This window comes from Thamnophis elegans, chromosome Z (genome assembly GCF_009769535.1).
Source record: "Thamnophis elegans isolate rThaEle1 chromosome Z, rThaEle1.pri, whole genome shotgun sequence".
Lineage (NCBI taxonomy): Eukaryota > Metazoa > Chordata > Lepidosauria > Squamata > Colubridae > Thamnophis > Thamnophis elegans.
Window position 1 is genome coordinate 42,298,147 of NC_045558.1, and position 27,415 is coordinate 42,325,561.

At 40.1% G+C, this 27,415-nt stretch overlaps 1 protein-coding gene across 1 annotated transcript; it reads right to left on the reverse strand.

Annotated features, from left to right (window-relative positions):
- Nucleotides 1-18,616: 18,616 nt before the first annotated feature.
- Nucleotides 18,617-20,451, reverse strand: HOXA4 (homeobox A4). Its single transcript, XM_032234814.1, has 2 exons — nucleotides 19,802-20,451; nucleotides 18,617-19,329 (listed from the first exon to the last, which is right to left on the reverse strand). Exons 1-2 carry the CDS (start codon nucleotides 20,409-20,411, stop codon nucleotides 18,998-19,000), a joined length of 942 nt encoding a protein of 313 aa, XP_032090705.1. The 5' UTR covers nucleotides 20,412-20,451; the 3' UTR covers nucleotides 18,617-18,997.
- Between the last annotated feature and the right edge of the window lie 6,964 nt (nucleotides 20,452-27,415).

Genomic DNA, 27,415 nt, shown 5'->3' on the forward strand with positions numbered 1-27,415 from the left:
CACAAACACTCTTACAAACCAGGCAAATATTTTTTGTTCACTCAACATTGTTTACCTGTCTGAGCAGAATCAGCTAGAGAAGAGGTTGGGTGGGATTTCAGAGGACTCCTTATCTGCAATTGAAGAACTTTTTACAGATCATCTGAACCGCCAGTTTAGAACCTATCATTTCCATGCCTTCTCTCCAAAGTCCTCATATTCACACAAACATTCCCAACTCAAGTTCCAGTCAAAACAATGGGCTGCCAGGGTATTTCGCTGGAGGGATATATTACACACTATCACCTCACAAGCATACTCAAATTAATTGCAGGAGTTTGGATTTCAGTTCACTCAAGTTTCTTTCAGAACAAGGCACACACGAGAGGCAGATTGATTTAAGAAACCTCTTACAGATGGGAGATTCCTTCGACAAAGGATAAAGCTATCTTCTTTTATTATTTGCTTGGTTTTAAAAACAACAATCACACCATTCAAAAATCATAATAAACAACCTGTATTGAAAAATATAGAAGATGAATTTCAGCTGTAATTTGGGTTGGGTAGGAACTGGCTTCATCTGATTTGGGAGTAAATTTACTTTAAACTCCAGGACTTTACTTTGAATTTGACTGGGGAGCTTGAACGTTTCTATCTGTTTTCAAACAAAACCCTTCTTAATTTCAGACTTCTAACACTTTTGCCTTTTTGTTGGGAAAGGTGGAAATGTTAGTTCATTTTTTGAATTAAGAAATGTGAAACAATAAGATTCTGGCTTTTCCCTTTCTGCACTTTTCAGAAAGAACTCTTACAAGAGTTCTCCAAAGTCTCTTTTGCTTGTAAGTTGGGGGGGGGGGGTTGAGCAAAAGTGACTTTGGAGTGAGACGTTGTGTAGCCCCCTTCCTGTTTGTGGATAGTCAGTGCAAACAAAAAGCAGTTGACAACAATGTCCATAACAGAGGAAATGGCTTTTGTTTAAAGATTTAAAAAATAAATAAATACACAGGTTCACCTGTTATATAGAATTGTTTCACTAAAAGTAAATGCTTGATTTAAGAGAATGAAAATATAGGAAAACCCAAAAAGCAGCCACTGAGGGAAACTTGTAGAAGCACTATTCCATGGCCAGAAAGCCTGTTTGCAAACCCAATGACTTCAAACACATACTTTCTAATACTTTCCAGTAATTACTTTCTAGCAATAGTAGATTATTTTATCAACCTGTGGTCTGAAGCCTGGTTGTTGTTGTTGTTGTTTATAGCATCTATCTGACACAAGTTTATTCCAAAAACTGTTCCCACTTGATTAAAAGGAACATACTTCTTTCACCCATGGCCAGGATGGCAATCTTACAGCTCAATCCTATTCCTGTTCAGCTCAGAAGGAAGCCCCATTATAACAAATGAGTTTGTCTCTCTGGAAAGCCTGCATAGGATGGCAACTTTGGTTCAGGAATACTTGGGGGGGAAGGGTGTATAAGAAAAAGTGAGATCCGCACTTGGTGGAGAGGTCTTTCCTTGAAATCTCGGAAGAGGTGCAAAGTTTCTTGGAAAGACTGATTTCCACCCACCAACGTCCACACAAAGAATCCAGCCTTCCAATCACTACTATATTGGCCCGATCCACAAGGCAAGGAAAATAAGCGTGCATGCACAGGAGTTTCTGGAGTTCTTGCAGAGATTACCGGGTTGAATCCAAAATCATCAGTGTTCTCTTGACCTGGCTGGCAGACCTGGGTACAAGTTTGGAATTCTTTTTCTCTGCGCTTGTCTGGCTTACCCTTCTACCCACCCCTCCTGTAAATCGTGGTCCACGCTGGGGGGGGGGACCCTACTAACATTCCCCACCCACTTCCCCACTGCTGGCCTCCTCTCGGCGGCCGGAGATTTCCTGCCAGATAAAGAAAAGTAGAGGGGAGAGGGGCACCCGGCCTGAACTCGACGTGAAATGGTCTATCCGTCACTGCCTGGAAGGAAGCTCCAGCCTGTGAACTCTTCTTGAACCGAGATTTAAGTCTCTGGTCATAAATCAACCAGGACATAAACTCCGGCATTCACCACTGATAGCCGCGTATTTGGGGCTTGCTTACCTTAATTCTGACGACTGAGGCGGAAGCCAGTATTGGTCTTTGGAGGCTAGGCGACAGTCGTTCCCTGCCAGCCCGGGGATCGGGCGCTCTTCCTTTAACCCCTCCGCCCTGACAACTAAATGCCTTCTGCTCCTCCGGGATGGGGAACAGTTGAAGTCACTTCTGCCAGGACGAGCCCAAGAATCAGAACCGGAGGCGCCTGCCTCCACCAGGAAGGGGGCACCCAAGAAGGTCTTTCTTCAGCTTGCCTCTGATGGAGTCTCCCCCCCCTTGCCCTGTCCTTACCTCATTCCGGCCCCAACCTCCACGCCCTCCACCTCACCCCTGGGGCCGAGTGAGAGTCGTGCCTCGCTACCCCCGGACAAGTCTCTTCTAGACCGGATCTCTGGGAAAAGGCAGAGGGCTGCCTGTGCAACCTTGCACGCCCAAGGGGGCGTTTGTTGGGAGAAAGGAGGCAGTTGCCTCGGGAAGTCCGGGGCAGGCAGGAGACATTGAGGGGGGGGGGGAGAGGGAGAGAGATGGAATGGATGGAGTGAGAAGAAAGAGGCAGTGAAAGAGTGAAGGGCCAGAGAGGCATTAGAGGCCAGGAAAATTATGCTAATCGAGACAAAGGATGTTCACAAAAAGGTCACCGCTCCCCTTTGAGAGCGAGAGAGAGGGAGGGAGGGAGAGGGAGAGAGGGAGAAACACACACAAACATAAATTTCACACACCAGTATGGCAACAGTTTGGTGAATAATATAGAGAATTCTCGACAGGTTGGGGGAGACGGAAGGCATAGTTAAATATCTATAAGTATGCCACATATAGATAAACATTATCCCCACTTCCATCACACACAATAGTAAGTAGACTTCTGGTCTGCCTCACAATCCAGGGTGATCTCTACAGCGCTTTTAACGGGGAGGATTCAAACAATGTTAGTGACCATCATCAGATGCCCACTTCCCCTCTTCTCCGGTTGTCCTTCCCTTAGGCAAACATTCACATACACATCATCGAGGAAACAGCACAGCCATCAGTTTACAAAACAGCAGTTAATATTTAGGACAGAAGGAGAATCTGGCTCCGTGTTCAGCGGAAATCAGAAATAATGCCTGGATGGATAGCCAGTGAAATAAACTTGCCCGACTCCTTCCATGTCGATGGAACAAAATAATTATCAAGGTTCTAATTCCAAGTAGCAGTAACTAAACGCTAAAGCAACCACTAATAAAGGCTAGGTTATAATTGCGAGGCTATATACCATCAGGAATATTTTGGAAGTGCGAATATTTATTTGAAAAGAAGAGGCACAATTTCTTAGTCAGATGAAAGATATCAAGACTTTCTAAAGCAAAGTCGGGTTAAGGACTTAGTTTGTCTCTTATTGCCTACGTCTCTTGTATTTCAAATCGCATTATTTAACAAATACTCACGGCATAAGGTATGCATGCCGGTCAGCACTGCTGTTTGGTAACTTTGGTTTTCCTTTTTCTTCTTTCTCTTTCTCCGCTTCTCTTTCTCTCTCGTTCTTTTCACCTTTCTTTTTTCCACTTCTATTCCCCCTCCTCCTTCTCTTTCTGTACTTTCCAGCCATTCTCTTGTTCAAGTAGTCTGACGTTTAAAATAACATCAGTAAGAAGGATAGTTTTAAATAACTTTCCTCACCCCCCCATTCGCGTGGAAGGGTGGGGGTGGGGTATAAAGAGACCAAAACAGACAAAAAAATAAAAACAACAAAACCCGGGAGGTTTTAACTGCCTCAGAAAATCAGCCAGTTGGCGCTGGAATAAGAGCTAAGTGCGATTTTGACAGGCCTTCGTTACTAAAGGTGTGGAAAATACAAAGAAGCTTCTTTAAATTGCACTGTCACCTTAAACCCCAAACAAAGCAGAACGGGGGAAAGAAGAGATTTATACATGCACGCACAAACATACACACGTACTTTCAGTTCAGGGTGGCCTCTTACGCATACCAATGGTTTTTGTCATTTATGGCGAGGCAAGATTTATAGCTTCTTGCGCCAAGCTGTAAACAGAGCTACCCAACAAAAAACACTTGCTTCTCAGAGCATATTGCGAGGATTCCACATGAAAGACAGAAATCTGAGCTGCTGCGTAGGAGGTGGGTACGACAGCGGGGACCAAAATTCACCGGTCAGCCGTTTTGCATCCCCGCTTGCCAGTGGCGATGCAAGAAAACGCCGCTTTTGTCAATGATCAGCCCTATAGTTTTCTTCTGAAAAAATGCTGATATGACCTTTTTCTATCTCCCCACCCCCGCCACCTTTTGCCATCCCTCCACAAAAAAGAAAGAAGGCCAATTCTTTTGGTGGAGCTAGCAAAGAAAGTTCTCTCCGGAGAGAATTTGGGGAGAAAACTGGATGTTCAACCCACCAGTTTCTTCCTCTGGAATCAAATATATGCAGGCAACAGCCAGCTGGTCATTTTGTTCACCTTGCCTGATTCTGGGTATATTTCACTAGGAAGGTGCCTGAAGCAGCAAATATTAAAATCCCTCCCCTGAAAGGCAAATAAAGGTTCAAATAGGAAGGATAATTTTCCAATTCCAATAAAAGTATCAAATTAATAGGTGGCATTGTTCCTTTCGTCTTCCATTTATTAGTTTTATGGTTAGTAAAAGCTATCCGTCCTCTTTGTCTCTTTCTTTAGCTCTACTGGACCTTCAGAATTCTGGTTCTTGTTCTGGTTATTGGGTTTCTCCCTCCTTGCTACTATATTTTACAGGTACCTTTGCATTAATGCAATATCCCCTATCTTGTTGCCATGTAAAGAGCCAGACTCCCTTTATATTCAAGCTGGACCAACTGGACCTAAAGCAATGTAAATCTAAATGGTTCAAGAGCATCTCATTCTGAAGCAAGGTAGGAATGAGGATTGGTCCTCAAAAACAAAAGCTACCTTGCATTTGCAAAGCAAAGTTTGGAAATAAATGTTTTCTCTCTAAGGAAAAAAACAAACCAAAGTTTCCTTATCAGCTCAGCAAATAGAAAATAGCATACCTTATTAAAAAGTACATGTGGGTGTGTGTAAGAAATGAAATAAACCAAACCTCTATAAGTGGGGCAAGAAATTACTGGAAAGAGAAATATGACTCGAGATTTTTAAACTTCAGGTCAGTTAACATTCCAAATCTACCAAATCTTTCCCTGGAAGGAATTATCATTAATTATATGGGACTTGTTTCCTGATATGGACAGCATTTTAAATCTTTTTCTACCTAGAAAGTAAGAGTTTATCATATCAGCATCATTGATACCTGGATCTCTATTTAATCAACTGTTCTCTTTTAAACTCCAGAACACAAACAAGGTCTCAAGATTGGGATTCATTATTTATGGCTGTTTTAACTGGGTCAAAATCTTCCGGAACTGGGCCATAAATCATACAAAATGATGACAAAATAATTGAGCCAAAATTAACACTCTCCCCTTTTTTCGCAGCTGGGTCTGGTCCATGTAAAATCTAATTTTCTTTCCCTTGTCTAAAAAAGCTACTTTTAAATACTATGAATTGTCAAATAATTCTGTTTAATTACACACTAACAGGCAAATACTCAGAGATACATAATAAAAAGTTATGGGTGGTTAATTTTGCATATATACTATAGACTGCTTGTTTGGCAGATCAGAAAAGGAGAGTTAATTTATACTAACTTACATATGTGTATGCATGTATCTTTCTCTCATATACATGCATATACAGAGAGATGCAGTCACACATATTCTGCTATTAAATATCCATACCATGTTGGTTAAAAAAAAGTTTTATTTTTGATACTTTAAATCTTTATGCATATAAAATCTAACCCTAAGTTGAATAATTGCAACTGCCAATAAAAGGATGAGGAAAGCATACAAGAGTGAAGGCGAGCATGCTGCTCCCAGCCCACTGGCAACATAAATCAACAGTCAGCACTCTGACCTTTAGCAATCCTGGGACTCAGTGGTGGATGCAATTTTATATAACATTTGTCCCCTTGTATAAAGCAAGGAGGGCTTTCATGCCCTCTCCCTGTTCCATTTAGGGGGCAGTTCCTCCCATAATACGAAATGAATAAGTGGTTAGGATTTGGTGATAGCTAATGAAAACCTTTAGGAAAGACAGAGGAAGGCATGCTTCTGCTTTTGCTGCTTTCCAGAATCCTATTCAAACATATATGGCCCTGCAAAGAATCTCATTGATTATTACGGTGAGTGGATGGATGGATGCTTTTCTTTCATTCCCAAAGAGAAGAGTGAAGATGCAAATGGAATGGGGGAGTGAGGAACACCTTACTTCCATACTGGATTGGTAAAGGTTTTCCTGGCACAGGCTAGGTGGGATACTGGTAAAAATAATATCACCCATGCATCACAAATAAAATGGCAGCTAAATTGCATATATATCCCATTGAAGGCCCTCCTCCAAAAGAAAGAAAGAAAGAAAGAAAGAAAGAAAGAAAGAAAGAAAGAAAGAAAGAAAGAAAGAGCACTTAGTTTCTGGCTATAATCACAGTCTCATGATATTGCTCAAAACACTCATGAAACTAATAATAATAGTAATAATAATAATAATAATAATAATAATAATAATAATAATAATAATAATACAAGCAACATTAAAACAAGCCTCTCTTCTTCCTCCATATTTTGAGTTTTAAAAATAACCTCTATATCATTTAGCAAAAAATAAAAACAAAAAGACCCAGTCTGGAACAATACGCAGGAATCGTAACCTTTTGAGTAGGGACAGCTCTCTGCTCATTGCAAAGCTCCCTTTCCCAACCTCGCAAGCCCAGCGAAACAAAGAGGAAGGCGAAGTGAACGGCTATCCACAGCCCTCTTAAGCCTTTCCCCCCCGGAATTTTGCTTAGCCCCACTGAAAGTCGCGCGCGCGCCAGGAACAATCAACGGAAATACCTTAAAATAAAATCCATCCTCTCTCTGTCTCCCTGTTTTGTTTTGTTTTTGTTTTGTTTTAACGAAGCATTTCGCCCTAACAGCCGGGCAATAATAACCTTTCCATCAGGATCAAGTGCGGTAGCCCAAACGGAGACTTCCCGAGAGTGATCGTAGCGTTCGAGGGGCGGGGATGGGGGGGATCGGCGATGGATAACAGAAAGCAGTCCTTGCTCTGAACAGAAAGTGGGGAAGCGTAATCGCAGACGAAGCCAGTCCGGGTCTCCACTCCAAATGGCACAATAATGCGCTGTATTATGTGCTCACGTGGTCATACGTCAACTTAAATCCTTTTATTTGAAATCGGGAATCGCTGAAGGAATCAGGGCTGGAAGCGCGAGCCTCTGGTGTATGTGTGTACGCGCGCGCATGTGTGAGTGTGTGTGCGCGCGCGAGAGACGGTGTGTTTGCTTTCCCTTCTTTCCTCTTTAAGCTTTAAGCAAGGGCATTTCAGAAGAGGGAGGGGAAAACCATGAGCTGGAGACGTTTATTATTATCCTCCCAACCCACATATTAAGATTTTTTCCCCATGTAAGTTTTAGAGGGAAGGTAAGAAGAATTATTTTCACCAAAGGCTAATCAGATGCCCAGTAGAATGAAACCTCTCTGGTGACCCTTCAGAGGTGGGGGGGGGGGGAGGAAAGGCACTGGGCACAAAGCAGATGAACTTCATCTGGATTTCTTCACAGAAGTCCTTCAGACATCCCACATCCCACGGCCTCTTCTGTAAGTCTATTGAGTGGGGCTTGCTCAACACCCACACGAAACACCAGAGTTTAAATTACTTGACAAAGGACCTTCTAATAGAAATTACTGGATAGCTGTCCTTGTCCTGTTAATGACCCAGGAGGTGGAGGAGGACAGCAGTTGCCTGCTGGAGGGTAGATCTAAATTTCACCAAAACTTTGGAACCACCCCATTCAACTAGCACTTAGGCATTTCATATGCAAGTACTTGAGTGATGTGCAAAATTATAAGGTTCTATCTAGAGCAATGAAATGTTTAAGGAATAATAATAATAATAATAATAATAATAATAATAATAATAAAACTGTCTAAGGACCAAAAACTTTGAAAACAAGGAGGAAGGACAATAAAAAGACTTTTAAGTGAACTTAAGAAATTGTTTTGTTTTTGCTACTGGACAATTCATTTCCATAGTGTCTTCTAACCTAGAAGGTGTTAAATACTTTTAATAATGAAGAAATAAGCTAGTTCTTCTATCACTTTGGTAGTTCTAATGGATAATTTCTACTTACCAAGGCATTTCCTCTCAACTGAACCATGAGAATAAGCTCTTAGCCTTCTGCTTCTTTCAACACTCTGTCAAGCTGTTTCTCCTCTTTCCAGTCCCTCTCTTTGTTATGAATTTAAAATGTGTGAGAAAATGAAATTTACAGTCTCCACCAGTCTCCTCCAACTTATGGTTCAATTGTGAGTAATCCCACAACTTTCTTTAACTTTAAATTAATTTTAAGGGTGCTTGACTAAGAGATTGCTGGATATGGTTACACGGGGGGGGGCATGTTCAGCAACAATGTGGAAGCACATGGATTCAATAATTTTTTTTCCAATTTGTCAGAGAATTCCCCAGTCTAAGACTGGATATTCAGCTTCTCTGACACTAGGAAAGATATTTTCAAACTGGCAAATAGGCACTTTAATAACATGGGTTGTCTTCAAAGGAGAACAAAAGTATTGCTAAAACACTGCAATTCTATGCATGTTTATTTGGGAACAAGTTGCATTTACTATTGTGAAATCAGACTTCAGTAAGTTGCAAAAGCATATTGACTGAACTCAATAAAAGAATTTTTCTAAAACACATTTTCCTTGGAGGAAATTTTCATGACTTTGTTTTCAGGTAAGTGTGCCTAGAATTAAACCCTCCAAAAAGCAGAACACAACCCTTTGACTGTTGCCTAAGTCTGCCATAAATTATAGTGCATTTGTACAACCTTAAAAGCTAGCATATGCTTTTCTACAGCACAACCATTGTTCAGAATTCTGCTGGCAAAAGCTAATCTGAAACAAGAGCAACTTTCTGCTCTGAAGGGTTTCACAGGTTATTTAAGGCAATGTTTCAGCCCAGTCAAGAGGCCCTTTTGAAGCTGTAATTAATGGTTAATGAGAAGAGATGCAGAAAAAAAGTCAACCTTTAGTTATAAGCAAACAGTTTTGCATGGAGTCAAAAGTGAAAAGAAATCTCCAAAGCAATCATAATTATCCAAAAGTTAAGGTTCAACTTCAACTTACCGGCCTACCTAGAAAATCTTCCTTTGATTTTCAAAGATTTACTTTCTCTGAATTTGTTGCTTGGTGCTGTATTAATGTGAAAACTGCTGTTGAACTATTAATTCCATTAACTATTGAAGATGTATGTGACTATTTAAAAAAAAAAAAACTTATAGGCATCTAGGTTTTTTGTCTTTCTGGTAGAAATTCACCATGATGTTTTTCTACCACATCTACCATAGATTTTCTCTCTACCAGAGCTAGAGAGTTGAAAACTTTAGGATAGCTAAAAAGTTACATTTATTTGGGGATTTAGATGGAGTGAAGATAAACTTGTTCATGCAGCCACAAAATCCAGGCTGGAGAAACATGAAACAGATCTGAGCTGGGATCTCAAACAAACTTTTTGGAAAGAAAAAAGAGAAAGGCACTGATATTCTTGGTCACTGCTTTCCAAATAAATGGCTAAGATTTTTGGATCTAAGCATGATCAGTTCCTAATCTCTACTTGAGCTAAAACTATCAAGAGTAATCATATTGATATCTATTATACGTCCTACTGATTTCAGTGGGACTTTCTGTCAAATAAATATCTACAATACTGAAACCTTGGAGATTTTTGTGTCTGTGTGTGTTGGGGGGGGGGACGTTTGTATGTCAGGTGTCTATTTACAATAAAACTATTTTTTTAACATCAGCTTTATCATTTTACGTATATAATATGTGTGGTGTATGAGGCTAGTTTTTGTTTTTACCTTTAACCTTTACATTAACATTTATACCTAAAAAGAAACAAGATTCTATATTAGAGTATAAGGCTGAGGTATGTCTGTGTGTTGGGGGAGGGTTAGTTTTATAGTTCCATTTGCAGAATCTGTTTCAGCATTGGAAGAGATATACTTTGACTATTATTAGCTAACTGTACCTATTCAAATAGAATATTTTTTTATGAGAGAAATGTGGGGAAGGATAAATAAATTTTGTACCAATAAATAAATAAAGGGGATTTTTTTTTTAAAAAAAAAAAGCTAAGTTATAACATTGAAAGTTGGGTCTCGAATGATGATGTATTAAATCTCAAGAACTTAAGTAATAAGCATCTTTAATTTTCTATATTTCTAAATATTTTTTAAATTGAAATACAATATTTTATTTTGGAAAAGTCTTCAAGATTCTAGGGCTTCTTTAAAAGGAAGAACCTGAACAAGCTATTATATCAGCATAACAAACCCTTGTAACATTATACTTTATGGCTATCTTTAAGCATGTACTAACCTAATTCTGCTTCAATTTTGAGTAATTTTAGCAGACAATTCAAATAACCATCCACATACATTAGTCTGAAATCCTGGTAGAACAATCTTTTTAACATTGATAGAAATTTGAATGAAACAAGAACTTAAACTTTAACATCAAAAGTAGAGTGCAACACAGTTTTCAATCAACCCATTTTCATTGCAGCCAAAGTCTTTCCAAGGAATTTTTAAAAAGTAAAAGTGATCCTCCATATTCCTCGAAGTATCACCAACACTCATTGATAATATTCCCACTTTTAAAAAATAAATAAATCTAAAACTCTGTTCTTTCTCTCCTATATTAATGCAAAACATTCCAAAATTAGGTGACACTTTGAAAGAAAAAACACTACCAACAGTCCATCAGTGTAAACCTTTTAATTATCAACTTGGTCTTATATCTTGACACTCAACCCCCAATGCATATTCAATAATACCCTTTTACTTCTTTGACTCCTTCCAGCCAGTGTGCAGAGCTGCCTGATTTGAATGGAGCTCAGAGAACTGCTCTTACTTAAGCTCTGTGTATTTCTTTGTTTAACAAGACGGCATTCACTGACCAAGAAAGATGAATAGACCACAGTGAAGAAAATTCCAACCGATTTAGCTATTTATCAAACCCCAACTCTGCAGTTACCTCTCTAACAAGTACTGGCAAACCAAGTGTTCTTCTCTGCAACATGAAACTATTTTAAACTGTTGTACAAGAGGTTTGATTTCCTCCCACCACCTCCAACAAGGTCCTTACCTCCTCGCCTTTCCAGCCACAGGACAGAATTGTTTCCAGTTTGTATACTGCTTTAAATCATATTTTCCCGTGACCTGAAGTGCTGTTAAAAAAGAACAGGCATCAGATAAACTAACAATTAAATAGTATTGAAGTTATAGATATTAATTTCAAGTGAAGGGAAGGAACAGGACTGTTAAGCAACTTTAAAAGATACAATATTAGCAAAATCAACTTTTTTATTTTGCTTATAGAACAAACAAAGCAAAAACATTAGTAAAAGGAAGTGGATAATAGTAATACCAATAATGATGCTGTTTGCAACAGTATGGATGAAATTGAAATATAGTTTTGCAATTAGTGACCTCTTGAATAGAATTCTTATCAGAAACATGTATTTTTATGTGTCTGGGAAATCGTTGCTTATCATCATTTAGTCAAATAAAGCCATGAGATAACATCAACACTGATTCAGAATCAATAATAATAATTTTTTAAAAGAGTGGGAAGTTGGAAACAGGAGAGTTAGAATAATTGTGTGTCTGTCTTCTGTGGGTCCCTTAGTAAAAAACAGTGCATAGGGATAAGGTTATTCACCTCAACAGTAAGTTTTCTTCAACCATATTTAATCATGGGTGTCTTGCCCATATTTCCTCCTCTGGTTCTATTAGCAGCAGGTTTTAAAAGAAACATGCATGATCCTTCTTCACGTGGCTAGTAGAAGTGAGTGTCCAGTATTGGTTCATCTTTCTTTTGGAGGATCATTGCCCCAAATGTTTTTTTAAATGCCGTGTTCCATTTGGGAAAACGTTGCCCTATAGAATTTGGATTTCGGTAATTGGTTCCTTTGCGTAGAGGCAGGGTTTGGTAGGAAGTAACAAAATGTCAACTTTTGGGCTAAACATTCATTGAAAAAGAGAAAAGCAGCCATAGTAATTTATTGGGAGGGGGGTGTATTTTTCCCCCTGAACAAAGCCTTGCCTTGCCCATGGGTTGCATCAGATATATACTGCTAAACTGAGAGTACTCACGCGGGTTCGTCGGCTACTACAACATTGTCCTCCCTCCCGATTTTTCTGCTACTTCCCCATTATCTCCTTTAAATAAATAATTTTTAAAAAGCAAGCATCACTTTGTAAAACCATCACATCAGTTGCCTGGTTTGGGTTGAACCCTCTTTCCCTTTGTACGTTTATTATTAAATATTCATTCCTGACATCAGAAATTTAGGGTGTATTGGAGAGCGATTAAATAGCACATCGTGAGATTTTAGACTGCCAGAGCGGTTGGAAGGAGTCTTCTTTCCATCTCAAAAGTTGCAAAGTAGCCTCGGAGCTCTTACCGGAAGATGATAACTTCTCGTTATCCCCAAATCGACCCTTAATAGCGATATTTTCATTCCGTAGTAAATCGCTCGGCTTAACTAAGAGTTAGGAAGAATGCCTCCCTCCCAGGCTTCAGTGTAGACTGCCACCCACCCTCATCTCCCTTCCCCTTTCTCGGGGTGCTTGCTGCTCTCCCGTTTCTTGTTTGGCCCTGATGGAGAAGCCGGTAATTTATGAAGTCCTGGAAAATTTAGAGCCAGCCACCAAAACCCCCGGGGGCAGGCAACTTTCCCTAGGGAGAAATGAGGACCAGAAGCGAGGTATGAAGTCGATTTCGCCTCGCCGAAGAATGAATCGCCCGGATGGCAGAACTGACCGCCAAGCCGTTTGTCAGCGAAATTTCAACCTTTGGTAAAAAAAAACAAAAAAAAACTGCTGCCCCGAAACAAGCCAGTTTCAAACAATGAACCTTGATCAAGGAGCAAGGCTGGTCCCTACGTACTTACCAAACCTCCTCAATCCCCCTCATTGCTTGCTTAAGAGGCTTAAAGACTCTTGCAAAGAGACATCAGAAAGGCTGGCGGGTAGGTTTGGCTTTGTTTTTTAACGAAAAGATTATGGGGTGGAAGAGTTGGGAGTAAGAAAGAGGAAGCTACCCTTCACTTCGGAAAGAATCACTTCGACGAGTGAGAACTGACGTCCACCGATTCATTGCTAGAGACCGGCATTAATTATTTAACCTGTCACGTGATGCCCCTCCACCCCACCCCACCCCCAGTGCCTCTTCCCAGATTAAAATTTCAATACTCCGAGAACAGAGGCAACACCTTTATCTATCCTAGCAGAAGCTTTTTGGTCGCTTATTGAGCCCTTCTCTCTGCTTTCTGACAGTTTTTCAGTTTTCCAAGAGGTCGTTTGGGCATCAATAATGCACGGGGTGGAGGGGGGGGAGTATCAAATATGGGAGAATGAAATAAGCAAACAGGCTTCCCCCTCCCCCCCCAAATCAGTCCCTGGGATTCGAATTTGTATTATCAGCTGCAGGTAGGGGCATAGTTGGGTTTTGTTCCAGCCATGGAGAGTTAGAATAATTGTGTGTCTGTCTTCTGTGGGTCCCTTAGTAAAAAACAGTGCATAGGGATGAGGTTATTCACCTCAACAGTAAGTTTTCTTCAACCATATTTAATCATGGGTGTCTTGCCCATATTTCCTCCTCTGGTTCTATTAGCAGCAGGTTTTAAAAGAAACATGCATGATCCTTCTTCCCTGTGAAGGGAGTTCCAGATAGTCAGGCCCTTCTAAGAAAGGCTATCAAATGCTCCATAATTCCTTGTCTTATGGCATTTTTGAGTGTTATGGAAGGTGATGAAATCCGGATTAATTGTGCATCTTGCAGGAATATTATCACTCTTCTAGGAAGGGAAATGCTTCAGCCTTTGATCAAATCCACAGAGAACACATGGAAGACCAACATTCTCCTGAAATGTGGTATGAAAAGTATGAAACAGTTTGGCCAGCAGATAACAACAACCCAAATTGTAACTAAGCTTCAGTGGGCCTGGAGCTGGACTAAGTTTCAGCAGAGTTATTTGTTTTATTTTCATTTATTTGTAGCCTTTATTTTGTAAAAAAAACCCGTTTATTATGTAAAATGTATTATTTTCCCAAATATCTAAAGACACTGAACATATCCTGCACAACCTCCTCCTATTTCCCCCACAACAACCACCCTGGGAGGTAGGTTGAGCTAGAGAGAATGATTTGCCTAGGAGTCAAGTCAAGCTCCTATTGCTTCAGATCTATTCTGTGGGATACACACACACACACACACACACACACACACACACACACACAAAAACAAAAGCTTGCACACACACACACACACACACACACACACACACACACACACACACACAAACATATATGGCCATAGACCACTTCAAGTCATCACTAGAGGAGTATCATTAATGAGAATAGGCTTTCTATCATTACAGTACGGCTGGAGGATTCTAGAAGATGCTAAAATCGGTAGAGTGAAAACGGCTTTAACTGTTCTTAGGTCTGATTGTAGTTAATGAGACAAGTCAATCAATGTCTTCCCCATGTAATTTGAAACTAAATATAACTAATTTGTGGGAACGATCACACTGAATTCAGCTGGATTTCAGCATGATGTGGATTATTTTGTACTAAAACCATACCAGGAAGAAGACACCTTGGCCTGTTGGTGGCCAGCAGGTTCAGCCATGACCCAAGCATGCATGATCTTAAAGAAGTGGTCTGCCATCCATTGTTGAAGGCTATTTATGGAATGGGGAGTATTAGATAGCAGCTTCAAACATCTGCAAAATTCCACAGTGCTCAAAAACAGTGTCAACTTCACTGTTCCAACCAACATCCCTGGTTAACCCATTCCCCATTTTAAGGAGAGTCAGATTTCCCCAAAAGCTGTATTTGCTGAAATCTAGAAAAACTTTCCATGACTTTTAACAAGGAAACTGGGCTCAAGAAAATCTGGAAGGCATTAGGCTAGAAAGGCTAAGCTAGAATTTCCCTATAGTGTCCTTTCTCAATTGCTCTGTCTTGTAATGCAAAAGCCATGCAGTGCAGTCCTTCACCAGTCTCAACCAATCATACTCTTCTGTGCCTGTCATAAATCACAAGAGAAAGCTTCCCTTTCTTGTTTATTGGTCTTCCAGTTGGTTCACACTAAGGCTGCTTCATGTAATGGTGTCACTACAATAGATATTGATCTTTGTGTGTATTTCTGTGAAGAGCTAGCAAAGCAAACAAAAAACCACTTTTCTTTAATTTTTATTTAGGGGGAGGAAGAGAGGGAAGAAGAGGAGACCCCTACCCAAGTTAGCTCTGCAATTTCGGTAGATGGTATAAGTCAAGGACAGGAGTGGTGGGAGTGAGAATCGTCCCAGAATTGATGTAAGGTCAAAAGAGAGCAAACAAAATGGCAAGAACAGAAAGCCAGAAAAGAAATGGCCACACTTCTACCAATTTAACCTTTATTCCTGCTTGAAAAATAGAGACACCAGCAACAGGAAATACTCTTCAACCTTCTTCTCCTCTTCCCATCTTTCCCCCCCACCAGACCATGTACTGTAATTTCTTGTGGCTAAAAGGACAGGCCATTTCTAGAGCCTGCGTAGCTAGAACTTTTAAGGGTTTGCATGAATTCCACAGGCGATGATTAAATAAAAGAAAAATAAACAAATCTCTGTGTCCTCTCACAAACTGGAGTGGAGAGAAGAAATAGGCTTCATTGCCCTGTTCTGCCTTGTGTAGGAGGCTTATGCTGGACTGATTTTGGGGATGTCTTTCTCTTTCTTTTCTCCCCATGTGCAACATAGCCGCCCGGAGTCCTTCGGGATTGGGCAGCCTATAAATTTATTAAATCAAATCAAATTTATTAAATCAAATTAAAGAAATACTTGATTTTAGAATCCCCTTCCTTTATAAGGGGGCAAAGATGTTTGCCCATATCTATGTATGTGTATGAGAGACAGAGAGGGAGGGGAGGCAACAAAAAAAAAAGGGAGAGAGAAGCATGTTTAAGCTGAAGAATCAGATTAGAATGGATACTGCCTTTAAAGGTCAAGGGTTTGATTGGTCAGTCTGCTTCTTTAAAAAAAAAACAATTAATGGGACAAAATGTGTCCTTTCGGTGAACTCTCCTCATTGCCCTGGTACAATGACAGAACAATAGTAGGGTTTAAACTCCTACTCTGTAGTTTTTGGAACAATTGTAACATTAATTAGGCCAGCTAAAATAGAAATCCAGGGCACTGCCATATAACAACACAACCTCTCCTGCTCCCCCATGCCTATCCTCATTCCCAAGTGCAACTACACATTTAAGTGACAATGTGGGGAAAGATCCATAGAATAATTTTTTAAAATTACCTTGAACGGTGACAATCTGCCATATGTATTTTCCTGCCCGGTCCGATACTCCACCCTGAAAGCATACACCTTCAGGGTGCAGCCAAGCAACTGTGTCTTTTATACATGAACACATTTTCCCCAAAAAAATCCTTCGGTGTCTTCGCAGACCTTTTCCAAGAGAATGCCTTTCAGAATAGCTGTTGAATTACAAAGAAGTATTTATTGTAGGAGGTGATTAATGATTCTCAGTAAAATTGCTATTTTCAGCATGATTTCATTTCTCTTTTTTTTAAACCACGGGGAAAGAGTGGACGGAAGGGGGGCACCCAGCATAAGTCCTGGGAAGTAAAAGAAGATCTGTAATCTTTTACTTAGGTAGCTGATTAAACACCTTGAAGCTTCCTCTTCATTTGTAAGTTTCTGTAAATTAGCAGGAGAAAAATCTTCATGCCAAACACAGAGTTTAGACAAAGACACACAGTATAAAGGAGGAGGTAAGCCTCCATGTTTTCTATGCCATTCTCTTCTATTTCATTGAAGAATTCAGGCCAAGCTGTCTTTCAGGTTTTAAATGGAGACCCAGTTTGGGCTGTTCTGTTGGCCTGAGATTTATTTTCATAACAATCTGACATTTTAATACTGTCAATATTGTGACCCTCTCCAACTCAGAAGAATTCTCATATATTTGAGTTAAATTTTGCCACTTTTTTCTCTGAGAATTCTGCAAAGGCCTCCCTACCAGTGAAAAAAAACTAAAAGAGGATTAAGTTTCCTTGCACCACATACATTTGCCACCCACTTGTTCTAAATGGCAATTGAGGCCTGAAGGTGTTTTGCTACTTAGAATAAGATCTCAATCTATCTTTAAGTTGAAGATTTTTATATACGTGTACACATTGTACAAATTATTAAAATATCAGCTATAAACTATTATATCAAGACCATCTCCCTGATGTGGTAGTTCACGGTCTGTCTGTCTGCCTGTCTGTCTGTCTTTCTGTCTCTCCCTTCCTCCCTCCCTCCCTTCCTCCATTGTTTAGCATTAAGGATGCCAATTTATTAAGCCAAGAAGTGGTGTGTTATTAAAACTGAAAGAAAAGTTGCCACCACTAACAAATAAACAAAAGAAATATGCAGTTACAATATGGTGAAAAGTACGGCTAGTGTGATAAGAATAATATTAATCATTTCCTCCAGTGTACTGAACAGTCTCCATTTCTGGTTGCATAGAAGTAGTGATATAGTATAGACACAAAAGATAAAGCTTCTGAACAAGAATGGAAAAAGATGGAATTGTTTTTTGCAGGATGGGTGGGTTTCGATAGATATCACAGTTAAACTCAGTTGCCTACTTAAGAACATGAGTGTTACAAGTTGAGTACCTTACAAACATCCTATTTAACCCACCATCCCAACTCTAGTCCAGTTTATTTCAATATGACTTTCTCCCACCTCCTTGTACTCATAGGGGCCTAAGACTCGGTCAGGTACTGTGTGAAAATTAGTGCTCTGGAAATCAACATGCCTTATTCCACCTAATATGCTTTGTGTTGATTCTGAATGATACTATAGTCATCTATAACACTAAGATTCAGCCTTTTCTACCTGATGGCAAACCCAATCAATCAATATATCTACTTGTTTAAGACCAAACAAGTGTCAACCAAAGCCCAGATCTTGGAAATGCATGGTTCTGTCAATGGATCTAGGGCTTTTAATTTTAATTTTATTTGTGTACAGAATATTCTTTATTAACAGCACTGGACATCATATATATACATACATGCATACATGCATACATACATACATACATACATACACACACAAAACACATTTTCACAAATGTGTACCTATAGAAGTCATCTATTGTTCATAGACATGGACTGTGATATGACATGAATATAGGCTGAGCTTTTAGAGTAACATTGGTTCATTTTTCTTAAAAATAATAAATGCAATGTTAGGGAGACTATTATCACAACTGGAGCAAGAACTACACTTTAAAAAAAGATTACTCTTGGTACATGGAAAACACTTTCTTCAGCCAGTTAGGGATGAGACTGCATGGTTGCTGAGTGTCCCCCCCCCCCCACTAATTTCCAAATGACTTTAGTGAAATCAGACCAGTTTACTTCTGTTTCTTCCAAGGGTGCAGGAACAAGCATTTCACAGAATAACACAAGCCTAGGATTTACACACAAAGTCACTTATCAATACTATGTTGCCTCAAAACATTTATACAAATAGTGTTTTTTAAACATTTGGTCCATCCAAAACTCCCATAAATTTAAAAAAAGAAAAGATCATGGAGGGCAAGATGAGGACATATTTACAAAGGAGGAATACTGTCCAAAGCTTATTTACTTTTTGGTTTTTATCAACACAGATTTTTATTCTGCTGTTTCTACCCCTCAATGCAATTGCTTGGTCCCAGGCCAAAGGAAAAAGAGGCAAGAATTGGAGAAGTGTTGGAGATAGCAGTGTCTCTTTCCCGCAAGAGTCTGACCGTCATAGTGAGGCTGAGTTTAAAGTGGCCCTGCTTCTGGGAGTTGGTGGGTGATGCTGGGCTGGAGGTTTGGCTGGCTGGTGGAGACCAGAATTGTTGGAGGAGCGCATCTTGGTGTTGGGTAATTTGTGATCCTTCTTCCACTTCATCCGCCTGTTCTGAAACCAGATCTTGACCTGCCGCTCAGACAGGCAGAGTGTGTGCGCTATCTCAATGCGTCGCCTCCTGGTCAGGTAACGGTTAAAATGGAACTCCTTCTCCAGCTCCAGGACTTGTTGTCTTGTATAGGCAGTCCGAGATCTTTTGGGCTCCCCTCCATTGTAGCTGGGGCTGACTGAGCCATCCACACATGCAGGTACACGTGCACAGTCCCAGATGCACAAAAGAAGAAGGCAAGGGAAGGTTATCATTATTGTGCCATAAATTCAATGCCACTGGGCTCCTTTTTAAAAAAGGTTTCGCAGGCTCTTGACAAGACGGGACAATTAGGGATCCGTAAAAATGGTGATGGGCATTTGGACTCAAGGAAAGCTCAAAGACCTACCGCCCAGAGCCACTGCCAGAGCTATTAAATTTATGGGGGCCATAATTACTGCCTTAACAGCTTGGCGTAGTAAATCTCTTGCTCAAGGGCCCCAGCTACAAAAAGGGTACTCGCGTCTCCTTTCTTTCTGGGTTTCGCTTTAAAACTAGGAAATGCGCCCTCTCCCCAATGTTGCTATCCCCGGTCTGAGTCCAGCCCTATCCCAGCCTCTGGGGAGTTAGCCGCGCTCAGTCCCAGATCCCTCTAGAGGAGGCCAACTCACCCGTGTTCACGTGGATCTTCTTCATCCAGGGGTACACCACCGGTGCTGCCTCCTCTTTGAGGCCTGGCGCGCTTTTTTCGGGCAAACGGGAGCAGCCAGGACTACCCACGGAAGCTGCTCCCAGAGCTGCTTCGCAAGGACGCTGCTGGGACTGAGGCTGCGGGCCGTGGCCTTGGAGCAAGGGTTGGGAGGCCACTTGATGGCCCTTCGTGGCAGGAGCTGATGAAGCCCGCGGCAGCGGCGGCGCTGACAGGGGTGGCGAGGCTCCGGGAGCTGGGTGCTCCTGCCCTTGGGTGGCAGTGAGGCTGTTGTAGTCGTAGGGGGAGTCAGGGTAGTGCGGGGGCTGCGTGAGATACGGAGCCTCGGGGGTCTGCGGCGGCTGGTATCCCGGTTCCCTGCTTGGCCGCTGGTAGAAATCGGGAAGAGCCTGGCGCAGGTGCAGCTGCTGCAGTTTTTGCTGTTGCTGGGGATGATGGGGATGGGGGTGTTGGTGGGAGTGGGGAGGGTGGTAGTTGTTCTCGCCGCCGCCGCCGAGCTGCGAGTATTCTTCGCAAGGAGGGAACTTGGGTTCGATGTAGTTGGAGTTTATCAAAAACGAACTCATGGTCATTAATTTGTGAAGTGCAGAAATACTAATTTTTCTCGCGTTGTCGTTTTTCTGGGCTCCAGGAGGCCCCTCCCTCCTGCCCCTTCCTCCTTCCTTCCTTCCTTCCCTCCCTCCTTGCCTCCTCCTCTTTCCCCCCCCCCCCCGCTGTTGTCAAGCGCCTCCCGCCAAAGTTTGGGGCTCCAAACTCCCCCCCCCCGCCCTTCTTCTGGAATTCCCACCCCAAAAGCTTAAAGCACACGCGCGAGCTCGGATACACAGCGCGCTCAAACAAACACACACACACACACACAAATTCAGACACACAAAGAGATAGATACCACTGCCACCCCATCACCACCAGCACCACCACCACCTGACCGACAGGGCCAATTGCTATGCCGTTGGCAGAGCCCGGATCAGGAAATAGAAGGAAGATTCGTTGAAGCAACGCAGGATCAGCCTACGCGCGTTTTCCCCGCTCAGGGAAGAAGGGGTGCAGTCCGATTTATGTGGTAAAATGTGGAGCGAAGGACGGGTGGAAGGAAGGAAGGTCACCAAAAACAGCATCAGATCCGTTTTTAAGTTTTTAAAGGATTACAGAAGGAGGTGACCCTAAAACGATTCTGCAAATTTAAGCTGTCAAGGGTTTTGTGGGTTCTGAAATCCTAGTTTAGTGGCTTAGGAGTCTTTCTTAAATCCAAGTTCTCTTAATCACAAATCGGCTAGCTTCAGGGTTGTGGAAATTCAAGCAATTATCTGTAGAAGATCCCTTACTGTTTCTGTAATTTTTAGAGAGAAATTCATTAAAGAATTCAGCAATTATGAGTTTGTCTGAAGATTCTAAGCCTGTATCCCGTCAAGTGAAGAAAACAAAGGTGATCTATATTCACGATTTATTGTTCTTGAATACAAGCTATGGTATGAGTGAGTATGCGAAGGCGCGCGCGCGCGCGCGCATACACACACACAAACGGAGGGATTTTAGCTGTTGGAAAATTCGTTTTGCAGAAGTTGCTCTCATCCTGACATACTGTGCAAGCATATCTTTATACATCTGTTTTTCACCTGGATCTATTCTTCCCCGGTTCTGTTTTTGAAAGGATAATCACATCAGCTAAAGATGAGAATGAATAGCATGATTTTATTCAGTGAATTTTGGAATATTTATAAAGAGTAAAAAACGGTAGTAGAATGATCAATAGATTTATTAAATACTAAGAAACAAAGGCCAACTAATTGCAAGAAGCTATTTGTTTCCTTCCGATCCTTCTCCAGGGCTTTCAGAAATGGTGTTTTTACTGTAATTTAGTTATTCTAAATACTCAACACCCGTTAGCAAATCTAGAGTGGCAGATCATTTCTTAGAGATGCAGATACGAAATGAAAGTTGATAGACAAAAACAAACAGAAATCCAATTAGTTATAAAAGTAGTTAAGAAAGATGAAGTCATCCTGCAAGTATTAATAAGGAAGCATAGAAATTCAAGAAGTTACCAGAAACAAATTTTCCTTGAAGCCCAGATGACTTTCCGTATCACCAAACCTAGTGATTTTTTAAAAGAATCTTTCGCAAATATGAAAACTATTCCTTCACGTGAGAGAAATGTTTTTATGTATTCTAACACTGCTGAAAGTTTTTTTTAATCTTTGCCATCACTGCTAAAAACAAGAGGAATAAGGAAGCCTATGCATAAACAGTGATATTCTAAATCTGTTTAACCATCACATAAGCATAGTGAGGGGCCCTCTTCCTTTATCCTTACAATAGGGCACCAAGCTTATGGCCATTTCCTTGAGAATAAATCATAATGAATCCATGGGAGTTTCTCATGAATGGACAGGTATACTGTGCCATAAAAACTATGCTGCTAAAATAAGATTCTAAAGTATCGCATAGGTATACTTGTGTTCTACCCGTTTAGTTTCTAATTTGTCTCTGTTTTAATCAGATTTCTTAATCTGCAGGAGATGAGGAGTCAGTTACCCCTTTATTTCATTGCAAATGTAGATTTCTGTTATTATATTTACCTTCCATGATCTATGTGTGGATAAGTATAATGATCGCTTCCAAATTAAAACCTTCTAACCAAATATTTTGACGTGGAATGGGGGCTACAGGGAGCTGTGTGTGCCCCAGTGTTAATCTTTCCTTAAGAAGATTTCATTATTAAGATTATTATATCTTTGTTGCATTTCCTACCTCATTTCCCCACTGCATCTTTTCTTTATCACCTGAACTCTCACCTATAAAATCAAAGACCAGGTTTTTAGCTAATACCAGAAATATGTCTTCTCTGTTAATGGGCATAGCAATTTCCCTTTTATCATCTCCAGCTGACTTTTTATGAAGCATTTGGGGGGGGGCATGGTTTACCTGTGGAAGGCAGTCAAATGTAATTTACTTGGGGTAGGCCATGAAACACTTGTAGGCATCGGAGAAGACCCCACCACTGGATCCCAAAGGGAAACATTTTTTTCCTGTCCCCCCCTCCCCACTTCTATTTTATGGTTTAAAAAGGAGTGAGAGTGGAAGTGTGGATGTTGCCATCCGGGTTGGATATGGGGAGGGGAGATTAAATATTTCATTGCTACAAACAGGACTTGGGTTGAGTCTAAATAGTTAAGGTCCTGTCCTTGTGTGTGGGTCAAATTGGAACCAAGCAAGTCTGCAGTTGCAATGAGCAACTCTGAACAGGAGAGCTTTTTTCTTGAAACAAAAGCCCCCACCCCCACCTCAGGACCTGAGGATGACTAGAACTATTGAAAAACTAGGACTCCCAATAATAATAATAATAATAATAATAATAATAATAATAATAATAATAATAATAATAATAGATAAATAAGAAGATACTTGGTTAATACCTAGAATGCTGGCAGCAACTCGTATCAAATATTAGCACCAGTCAATGGTATTTGTGATGCATTTTTGAATGTTCAGTTGACTGGGTTTCATGTAATACTACTACTACTACTACTACTACTACTACTACTAATAATAATAATAATAATAATAATAATAATAATAATAATGAATAGAAAGCAAATACCTTCTTTCTGTCTGCTGAATACACCATGTCCCAGCACTGCTTAAGATTAGTGCTCCCGATTCTCTTCCCTTCGCTGCCTTTCACTGGGAGCCTCCTTTTGCTTAACTCTACAAAAATAAAAATGGTTCTACTCTGCAGGCCCTGTAAATCTCCAAGGAGACCAAAGCTGATCAGCTGCTGCATGGTACTCAGGCTAGGTGATTCTTTCCTATTCCAGAGATGGGCCTGGTCCTTGTCTTGATGGTTTCCCTATCATATCATAAACAAGAGCCGGGCCAAGACCACCGAGGATTATCTCTCCAGCAGCAGTTCACACATCCCCCCGCCCCTATGTCTCCAGAGATTTATGCTCTGTTCTACAGGCACACATACTGGACCCAGAAACCTGGCCTAGCCAGCATTAAGCACCATCCTCTTCAGTAACACACACACACACACACATGTGCAGCCTTTTGGGGAGGTGAAGATGATTTCACTGACAAGAGAGCCTCCCTCACCTCCAGATCAAAAGTTCTAGTAGCAGTTGCTTTGAGCTAGTCTGGACTGAGGGATAATTTACTGAAATTAAAGAAGAAACAGATAAAAAGCTACAGGGATCTTTTCGCAAGATCTGATATCGGAGAAGCAAAATTGCAGATTTGTCTTCCTTTGATGGTCACTGCCTATAGAAGAGTAGTGTCCATCTGGAGCAAAAAAAACATGTACACACACACACACACACACACACACACACACACACACTTTTGTCTTGCCACACATGCCTGGAAGAGAAGATGGCTGATCAACAAACTCAGCACCGTGCCTTGCCACTGATTTGATGCATTTTTAGTATATTTAACCCAGCTTTCCTTGTTCAATACAATCCTGCCCCCAGTTTCAAAGTAACCGAAAAGTGACACTGGGCACATTTTGTTGCTTATTAATCTTACACATTGACAGTCTTTGTTAAATAACAAGGCGTGCCCCTTCACCAAGCGACATTTTCATATTTGTTAGACAAGTTGACCTGAAGTTCACCTCGGCCTTGGACTTAGTTTTTTTTTCCAGGAGATCTTCGAGGGTGTCCCTTTAAAAAGTGGGGGTGGGAGGAGAAGGCTTTGGTTAAATCTTTTATTCCTAAATGGGAAAGACCCTGAAATTATACTAGGACAAAAACGTAATCTTTGTGAAATGTAGGGACTATATTTGCCTTTCGCTTTCTAGAATTAAAAAAAAAAGATTAAAAAGAATTTATTTGAAGCTCAGCATTTGACAGTTGGGTTTTGACACTGGAAGAAATGCTAGCTGAACCCATACATCTATCTGTAAGAATTTTCATCATGAAACTTGACTGTTTCTGGTCTTTGTATTCTCTTAACAGTTATTCTTGAAAAGGAGTCTGAGTGTTGAAGATACAGACAGAGCCAGTGTGCTCTAGTGGTTAAGCAGCAGGCTAAACAAACAAGACTGCAAATTCTAGTCCCACTTTAGGCATGAAAGCCAGCTGGGTGACTTTGGGCTAGTCTTCTCAGTCCAACTCACCTTACAGGGTTGCTGTTGAGTGGAAAATAGAAGGCGGAAGGAGTATTATGCATGTTCACTGCTTTATAAAAATAATAAAGACAGAATAAAAAAAAATTGAAAAGAAAGGGGCAGCGAAATTTGCAACCAGAAAAATTGAGAATCAAGTTATCTTAATTGTGCTGACCTCGAGGGCTGAGGATTGGTATTCATATGCAATATTCACATCAACATACACTCTGTCTTTTGTTCTAAATTTATCTAAAGTAGCAAGAAAATAAAAAGCTTTTAAAATTGGTTTCCCTCCCCCAAAACAATTTGAAAAAAGAATGCCAAGAACTCCTGAAAACATCAATGTGTATTTGAAAAATTCCCCTTTCTTCAACAATTAAACTGATTGCCTTCAAATTTCACCTTAAGGCAAAAGTAGTGAAGAAAGGGGAAAGGCAGGTTTCCCACCTTTTACAAAGCTCTGATTCATTAATTTGTTATTTTAAAGAAAAAAGTCCAAAGACATCTACCATTTTCTGTGGGTAGAGAAATTATATTCAGTTTATATTCTGCCTTCCAGATTTTATGCTATATACACTTATCTGGAGATAGGACCATTGAATTCAAAAGTACTACCAAATCTGGCAATCCTGAGATTTTTGGGAGGAAGGTGTGCTCCTTAACTTTACCCTCAGATGTTTTAAACAGTATTTTAACAGTGTTTTCTGATTAACTTCCCCTAAATTTAAGATATGGAAGAGAGAGATAGATTGGTATTTTAGAAGAATTTCCAAGAAAAATACACCAAGAAGCATATCAATGAAAAAAAAATCAAAACAGATTGTCAAATTTCTAGAAACTCAACACCTATGCAACCACTGTCTTATAACCAGAATAGTTTGTTCCTACAGAATACACTTTCTACTGTATTTGTATAGTGAAAATATGGATATATTTTCTTAAAAACTATTTTCTTCTTCTAGAAAGGATTTTTTACTATCTTTCTGTAATTGCATCTATACAGAACAACTTTTTCCAGTTCCAAAGCAAACCCCCATATAAAGTTCAGCTTTGCTCCCTTGGTCAGAAGCTGCACCGAATTCAAAAAAGCCGCTCCTTGGTCAATATGTATAGATAGTACTTTGCTCAGTCTTGCTGGGAAATGTTCTATACTCCTGTAGTAACTCATCTATTTGTGGTAACATATATAACACAGAAAATATTTTGCAAAAATATGAAATCAACTAATTGAGGCTGTGTTTTAAAAAAAATAACCCCATTTTTGCAGATTAAATAAATCCTTCCAACCGTCCAGTTCTGCTTCTTGGAAGAAGAAAATTATTCTCTAAATATAATATTAAATAAGTGTTTCATCAAAGGAAAATATGTGTGTTATATGTACACATTATATGCATGTATAAAGTAATGCAAATATATTTTCTTACTTAAAATAAAATTATAAATTTGTTGTTTCAAGAGCAAACATCACATATTATCCTAGATGTTTCACCCCCAAAATCCAAATATTACTTAAAAACCCACTTATAACTGAATTGAGTAAGTTGTGTACAGTTCGCTATGTATTGAAACATAGAAAGTGCAATGCAATCTATACACTGTTAAACCTTTTTTTACACATTTATATGCATCAGTCTTCCTTCCTCCAAAAGGGACTTAAAAAGACAGCTGATGAGTTTTTAAAGATAAATCTGTATTAGTCCAGCAAACATCTCAGACAAAAGCAGCTTTCTCTATCATGACATCCTCTAAATGCATTTGGACAATTTTACCAATGGTAGCTCAAAATTTCTGAAGGACACAAAATTAGGAAAAGCTGTAATCAAGACACAAGTATACAAAGGATAAAAGGAATTTTCATCGACTGTAGTTCTCTTCATGAAAGGTGCAACTCTGGATCATTAAAATAAATGGAAATTCTTCTGAACGAATTGGTTAGTATTTATTTGTACAGCACTCAGAAAGATATTTATATCAGTATATGCAGCTCACATGCATTTCTGCAGAAGAATGGAGCTATGTGTGTCTTAGCATCATATTCACCTGATTCAGGGAAAGTCTCTGCTTGATAATTGAAGATGAAATACAATGTGTATTCTTCTCTGAAAAGAGGAATTTTCTGTCCTTCCCTCAGTAATTGAGGTCATTCAACCAAACACTAGAGTTCACCTGGAGTCCATACTGCGATCCGCACTTAACTCAAAGATGTTTTATCTTTTGTGTTGATAGTCAAGATCTTGGCTATAACATTGACATCAAACTCTGTCTAGGCTGCTCATGACTAAGAGCAGTGCAAGGCGTAAACTTTTGACCCTCAACTTTTTGACCTGGAGTAGTTACGCCCTAATCACAAAGATATACAAAAGCAATGCAGCTTCTATCTCCTTAAAGAAGGATTAAGCTCAGCAGCCTTCCTTTTCCCATTAAGTTTTCCTAAAGGATCTAGAAGGATGTGGTGTTCTTAAAAAG

Excerpts from the sequence above, each read along its gene's own strand:
- HOXA4 (XM_032234814.1), bottom strand. The coding sequence starts at position 20,411 with ATGACCATGAGTTCGTTTTTGATAAACTCCAACTACATCGAACCCAAG. Across the intron at positions 19,330-19,801 it reads GAAGATCCACGTGAACACGG|TCAGCCCCAGCTACAATGGA; the intron begins GTGAGTTGGCCT and ends TGGATGGCTCAG.